The 8,054-nt window shown below is 34.2% G+C and overlaps 1 protein-coding gene across 1 annotated transcript; it reads left to right on the forward strand.

Moving 5' to 3' along the window:
* The first annotated feature begins 541 nt into the window (after window positions 1–541).
* LOC142527720 (putative methyltransferase PMT15) lies at window positions 542–4,684 on the forward strand. The gene is made up of 6 exons (XM_075632622.1): window positions 542–1,325; window positions 2,738–2,948; window positions 3,042–3,339; window positions 3,418–3,810; window positions 4,205–4,282; window positions 4,367–4,684. The coding sequence occupies exons 1-6, from the start codon at window positions 642–644 to the stop codon at window positions 4,608–4,610; spliced, it is 1,908 nt and encodes a 635-aa protein (XP_075488737.1). The 5' UTR covers window positions 542–641; the 3' UTR covers window positions 4,611–4,684.
* The last annotated feature ends 3,370 nt before the right edge of the window (window positions 4,685–8,054 follow it).

The following is an 8,054-nucleotide window of genomic DNA, read 5'->3' on the forward strand; positions in this document are numbered from 1 at the left end:
AATCTTTATCTATGAGACGGGTCAATTCCTACCGATATTCACATTAAAAAGTAATACTATTAGCATAAAAAGTAATACTTTTTCGTGGATGACCCAAATAAGAGATCCGTCTCACAAAATATGACTCGTGAGATCGTCTCACACAAGTTTTTGTCATATTTTACATAGAAAAAAATCTACACAAAACTTCTCTTTTAAATCGAACAACTCTTCTAAATTAAAAATAATTTCATATTAATTGTTTAGTATTATTTAATCAAATTAAAATAATAATAATAAACACAACGCGTGGATTTTGACAAAATTTGGTCAACATAATACAATAAATATACACCCCATTGTAGTTTAATGCAAAATCCAGGTACAATATTCTCTTTTAAAAATGTTAAACCCGGAATAGGTCGTATATATCCAGCAAAGGTAATATTTAAGGCACGACCCTGTTAATCCGGCATTCTTACCATAAGAAAGGAGCCTATTCTTTAACGAGGCAAAGGCGGCGCGTGTTACCACCCCAAACCATCCGTCTACCACCTAATTTGTCATCTCTTTGAATTTGACTTCACTTTCCATAAAACTCTTTGGCTATATCTTCTCCGCAATTTCATCCAATACTCGGGTGGGAACGGCTGGTGAGAAAAATGGCGATCTGTGGCAACTTAACACACTGCCTTTCCACCAAAACGAAGAAAACAAATCTCTTTTATATGGCTATAATCGTCGTTCTTTTCTCCGTCTCCTACGTCGTCGGAATCTGGAAACACGGCCGCGGGGGGATCACCTCCGCCACCCTCCTCCCCACCCTTCCATGCACAAACGACCAATTGACCAAGAACCCGACCGAAACAAATATAATCACCCTCGACTTCACCGCCCACCACAGAGCGGAGATCCTCGTTCCACTCTCTCCGGAGGCGCGTGCCGTCCACATCCCTCCGTGCAAAGCTGAATTGTCCGAGTACACTCCGTGCCAGGATGCTGCGAGATCATTGAAGTTCGAAAGGGAGATGCTTGTTTATAGGGAAAGGCATTGCCCCGATAAGAACGAGCTGCTCCACTGTAGAATCCCAGCGCCTCATGGGTACACGACGCCGTTCCGGTGGCCACAGAGTAGGGATACGGTGTGGTATGCCAACGTGCCGCATAAGCACCTGACGGTGGAGAAAGCGGGCCAGAATTGGGTCCGATTCGAGGGTGATCGGTTCAAATTCCCCGGTGGCGGGACTATGTTTCCACGTGGCGCTGATGCTTACATTGATGACATCGGCAAGCTCATTAATCTAAAGGATGGCTCCATCAGGACGGCGATTGATACTGGCTGTGGGGTACTTTTATATTTCTTGAAATTATTCATTTATATCTTTATCCATTTTTTAGTATTTAATTTCTCAAACTTTTCTTGAACCAATTCTTGACAAGTACCAAGTAAATGCTGGCATTTGTTTTTGGATTCGAATATTATGATTAGAAGAAATTTCTGACCGTAAATCTCAGTTGAGTCATCTCACACTTGCTAAACAAGGAAGAGATAGACTTGCAATGGTCGCGTATTGAATTGGTAGTCACCACACTAGTGAGTAGTGAGTACTTAAATATAATTGCAAGGATGCTGACCTTTGACTTTTGCTAATTTTTTTCATGTCTACAAGTCTGTTTCATCCATATATCGAATAATCGTTCATGTTTAAATATTATATCTTCTTGTTTGGCTTCAAAGGTTTGGTCTACTTGTTAATTTGTGTCGTATTTTAAAAGATTTGAGTTATACTCTTTCGAGATGTTCTTTAGTTCACATAGTATGAAAAGGAGATTAGGACGGTTTTTCAATTATCATTGAATTTGATTTTATGATATCACATTTATATATAATTGCAAGGATGCTGACCTTTGATATCAGAAAATGTTTTATATATAATATAAGTGATTTTTTTGCTCTATATTTTTAAGTGGTTGATTAATTAAAAGTTTTGAACTGACCCCAGTTGGTGAAGTTTGGTGGATTTACCCACCAGACACTCAAATTTTATGTTCAAATTAACAAAAAAGAGAGAAAGTAAATAGTAGAGGAGAAGCCAAATCAATTAAAGGTTTACGTGTTCTTGATTTATACTCCAAGAACATAATTTTATTGAAAAAACTACGAGTGCAAACGAATAAAGCATTTTCTCTATCTTAATTTTTATTTGTATTGTCATTAATTTTTTCAGTTGAAGCAATTTGAATTGCACAAGTGAATGAAGTAATCTTGAATTTTGATCATCTGGGAAATTTTTTTTGTTCAGTGCCAAATTCAGATTGATTTTATTGAGTGATTGCGCTTTTCATGGTACGATCTTATATTTTCCTCTGATAATTAGGTCCGTGGAGACACATATATGTTTTACCTAATTAATTAATCATCATCGTAATCGTTTTAATACCCTATTGACACTAAACCCTCGATGTTATCGACATCAGGCTTGTTAGATGATTGTTAATATATATATTTTGGGTAGGAGGAATACAACTGACGTTTTGAACTCGAGACCTCGTTCTTTTGTTGTGATGCTGGCCTTTGGTTGATTTTTAATGTTTGAAACCATGTGATTAGTCCTTTAAATCATCGTATTTGTTCAATTCTCAGTCCTAAACTAGTTAGATGGACGAATTAATAAAATTTTAATTAAAGTTATTGATGCCATGTATCATAATCTTACATACGAATATCTTTTTGTACATTTTTCCATTACATTTTTAGGTTGCTAGTTGGGGTGCTTATTTGCTCTCAAGAAACATTTTACCCATCTCTTTCGCGCCAAAAGATACCCATGAAGCACAAGTCCAATTCGCCCTCGAACGTGGAGTTCCAGCTCTGATTGGAATTTTGGCCACCGAGAAGCTCCCCTATCCTTCTCGAGCTTTCGACATCGCACATTGTTCCCGGTGCCTAATCCCGTGGGGTCGATATGGTATATAACCTTTTCTTGATATGAAAAACTCTTTCATTCATCATTTTATGAAATTTTTTATTGTTACTTCGCATTAACGAACTGTTACATCAGATGGACTATACTTGACTGAAGTGGACCGGATTTTACGTCCTGGTGGATATTGGATCCTCTCGGGCCCGCCAGTTAATTGGGAGAATCACTGGAAGGGTTGGAATAGAACTAGAGAAAGCCTGAATGAAGAGCAAAATGGGATTGAGAGTGTGGCAAGAAGCCTTTGTTGGAAGAAATTGGTGCAGAAAAATGATCTTGCTATTTGGCAGAAGGCGACTAATCATATCCACTGTAAATTGAATAGGAAAGTCTTTAGGAAGCCTCCCTTTTGCCAGGATCAAGATCCAGATAAAGCTTGGTAATTACAATGAAAATATCTCATATAAGTTCAAGATTCTTCAGTGCGTTTTCTGGATTTAGCTTTGCACTAATGCAGGTACACTAAGATGGAATCCTGTTTGACTCCCTTACCCGAAGTATCCGACCTCACAGAAACATCTGGTGGCCAACTAGCTAATTGGCCGGAAAGATTAACCACTGTCCCACCAAGAATCCTAAGTGGAAGTATAAAGGGGGTCACTGGAGAATTTTTTGCCAAAGACACCGAACTTTGGAAGAAGAGAGTGTCGCATTACAAGGCCGTAGACCATCAGTTGGCGGAGCCAGGAAGGTACAGAAACTTGCTTGATATGAATGCATATTTAGGAGGCTTTGCAGCTGCATTGATTGATGATCCCGCATGGGTTATGAATGTCGTCCCAGTCGAGGCTGATGTGAACACCCTCGGAGTTATCTATGAACGTGGATTGATCGGAACTTATCAGAGCTGGTACGCTTCTCTCCCCGTTATCTCACTACATACAAACATTTTGCAAGGCGCAAAGAGCTAAAAGTAGGAAAATAAATCAAATCCCCGATAACTCCAAAATGGAATGAGCGGTGAGACACCTTCAAGAAGATGTTGGTAAGGGTACCCAAGAACTCGAGAGAAGGGGGATACATTAATGATTAAACTGAAATGATTTTCATATGAATGGGCTGTTCTCCTCTCCTCTCCTCTCCTCTCCACTCGACCAGCCATTGGTTGTCTGATTATAGCCAACGGTGAAATTTTAAACATATCACCCTCCAACAGAGTTGTATATAGTTATCATTCGGCTCCTTATCAGACTCCATCGCATTTGAGAAATGCGTCTAACAGATCTAATCGATCATTTTTGCAGGTGTGAAGCTATGTCAACTTATCCAAGAACATATGATTTCATACATGCCGAGTCAATATTCACACTATACAAGGATAGGTAAAATCTAACAACTTGTACATATAATGTTACACATTACGTATAAAACACGAAGTAATCGAGCATCGACCCTTTGTTTTCCAGATGTGAAATCGAAGATATTCTATTAGAAATGGATAGGATTTTACGACCACAAGGTAGCGTGATCATACGGGACGATGTCGATGTTCTAGTGAATGTCAAGAGTGTAGTAGATGGACTTCAATGGGACAGCAGAATGACTGATCATGAAGGTGGTCCTCATGTTAGGGAGAAGCTTTTGATTGCTACTAAACAATACTGGACAGCTCCTGCAACTGATAAAGAAGCAAAACAAACAGCTTCATAGTGTAAATTTAATTGATTATTTTTCCTGTTTATACTCTTCTTTTTATATATTCAAAGTTTTTGAGAGATTTATTTGATTTTATTTTTGTCTACCTTGATGTTTAGAAATGAATTTGCAAGATTTATTTTATTTTATTTTTGTCTACGAAAAGCCCTAATTATTGTTGGTCCCACGTACTGATAATTTGAGATATAAATATGAAAATAAAGTATAAAACCGAACACCAAGATTTACGTGGAAAAGAATTTCACTATGATATTTTATGGTATATAACCACTTACTGTGTTTCTAAAGAGAACACACACTCTTTTAATATAGACGAACAATCACCTTATAAATATTATAGAACGGAGCATTTAAATGATATGAGATAAGAGAAAAAAATGAGAATGAAATGATTTTTGAGTGAGAAAACACACCTTCCTATCTGAATGCTTCCATCTGAGTAAGGACGGGAGTGTGTTTGAGATGGACTTGACCAAACTCAGAATTTGTCTTGCTTTATTTTCGAGATGTCCTGGCCCGAAAACTCGACGAATCTTATCCGAGTTAAACTTGTTGGACCCACCAAAAAGTATATATTTTTTAGATTTAAATCAATATATAAATATAATAAAAAATTTAAAAATTAATAAATCATTAAAATTATTTTTAACTTTATATTAATAATAATTGAGCAAAAAATAATTATCACAAGTGAAAATATATTTATAGACCCGTTTAACCGGGTCTAACCACTTTGATGGGACAAATTTAATACAAATTCGGACTTAAACTCAACTTTTTGTCATCCCTACTTGTATGTTTTGTCAAGGATGTGAAAGTAAATTTTTTTTTTTACTGTTTTTTTAAAAACTCATAATTAATATAACGCAAATAAAAAATGGGGCAGAAATCGAGGAGATATGTGGTTTTTAGTTTAATTTATTTATTACCGTTTATTTATATAATGAAATAAATTGTTGTTATTTCGGATTAATTAATCAAATTAAAGTTCTCACTGTGAATGTTTTTATTCTTGGTGGTGGTGAACAATTACACTCGTTGTCTTTTTTACCACGATTAAATAAATAGACAATAATGAATCTTACGTATCTTTTGCTTGAATACTTGATTAAATTAATATATATATATATATATATATATATTGGATGTGATGAAATATAGAAAAATTGTGCATCCAATGGGTGAATGACACCTCATCGGTGCTTATATATGTGTGCACGGTAGGTGTGCAGCATATCAAAACTATATATATATATATATATATATATATATATATATTTATTTATTTAATTTGAGGAAAAAAATTGACGAGTAATTTGTTATTTATAAAATGGTTTTTTTTTATAGAGTTACTTATATTTGCTCAATTTACACTTCGAATTAGTGATCACTGATCACAAATGAGAACTTACCAAATCATTTAATTGAATAATCGTTCTCTCTATAATATAATGCCATAAATATTTTCAAATCCATATGTAATGCCATAAATACTTTTCAAACCCATATATGTCAATGGCATGAAACAACGTGCAGACTGCACAACATATTCTCTTAACAAAACGTACATTTACAACTGACTTGTCAAACTTGTTGTATAAGATGGATTCAAGCTGGTGTTGTAAATGGTACTTGTTGATATCAGTCAATTTATAGTCTTAATGTACTAAGCAATAATTTTTTTTCAAGTTTATTCTGTTTTTGTCGGAGTGCTGACGTAACATCGAATACATTAGTAATGTTCATTGTCATGTCAGCATTTTCCAGTATCACACATCATTTTCCGGTGTCATTTCAAAATTTCGATAAAAAAGACTAAAATCGAAAGAAGTAAATATTAGTGACTAACCCCATAAATTGGCTAAAAGAAGACAAAAATAAAATATATATAAGTTAAATGATCAAAAATATAATTTTCCCACTAGATAAGATTGCTCACATATTGGGATAAAAATAATGTTATTAACAGAATAAATGCTAGCAACGATCGAGATAATTTTATATAAACTAATTCAGGTTATATGTTAAAAGAAAATAGATAAGTTCGAAAATCTAAACATAATTGTGCTAATGTTTAAACAAAAGTAAGAATTTATTAGTAAGCTTATTTTATTGATTTAGCTGATGATAATTTTTTTTTATTAAACCAACTTCGTATATATGTAACGATCATGGATCGTAGGATGACCCAACATGAGAATATGTCATGCTCATACACCGCTATTGGTCAAGGACCGTATCCCATGCCATGCACTTTCACTAATAGAATCTCTCACCCCTTGAAAGTTGTTTCTTGTGCCCCCAAGACTTGAACACAAGACCTCCAGACTTAAGTACCTAAATTCTTAAAGTGTACCAAACTACGGCCCATGATCAGTAGTGTTGCATTGGTTAAGTCTTATGTTGGGTCAGCCTATGACCCATGATCATTACAATATAACCATGACTAAACTTGGATTATATATTATCTACGCATGTTAATTGTTAATGCACAAGGTTTGGGATACACAACAGAAATGTTGGTATGGCTTGAGTTCTTTGTTTAACTACACTAGTCATTGTAGTTGTTTTCACTACCATGGGGAAAACATTAAATTGTAAGTAAGATTAATTTTTCTGAACATAATTAATTTTAGCCATATCATTTAACATTAATGTAAGTTGATCTGCAATAAGACAGCTTGGAATAAAAATTAAACCTAAATTAACGACAGAAGCCGGAACTTATAATATTGCTTCTCCAAATTAAGGATAAATATGGAAAATTGCAATTTTAGTACCGTAAGTTGATCTATTTTTTGTTTTATTTCTTTAACTTGTCAAAATTTGATTTACATATAATAATATGACTTTTTTTGTTTTAGTCTTTTTTTTCCTCGAAACCACTAAATTCACCGGATATTGTTTGTTTAGCACTGATGATCTTCTATATATGTAACTCATATAACAAGAATAAAGATTATGTTACACTCATTAAATATACATAAACAAAAATAATGGGAAACGACAAAACTTTTTTTTTTCATATTTTGAAGTATTGAGGGTTGTTTTGCATTATTATCTTTTTTTTATTACATGAATTTTAGTTTAAGTAATAGGAGCTTAATTTTCACTACATGTGACGCATAGGAGAAAACACAGGACAAATTAATCATATTGAATGGATGTAATAGTTTCGGGCAAAAAATGACCAAAATAAAATAAAATTCAAGTTACTATATGAAATCAAACTTTGACAAGTTACAAAATTAAATCTAACACATGGAATTTTCCGATATTTTATATACAATTACACGGCTTATTTTCATTTGTGTGAGACCACTTCTGATTATTATATTTACATCATATAAACAAAATATACATGAAAAACTAAGTATGAAGTGTTCTTTAACCCTCTTCATGGCAGCAACCATTTTTTAACTTAAGTACGGCACAGCA

This window comes from Primulina tabacum, chromosome 15, assembly GCF_025594145.1.
Source record: "Primulina tabacum isolate GXHZ01 chromosome 15, ASM2559414v2, whole genome shotgun sequence".
Taxonomy (NCBI): domain Eukaryota; kingdom Viridiplantae; phylum Streptophyta; class Magnoliopsida; order Lamiales; family Gesneriaceae; genus Primulina; species Primulina tabacum.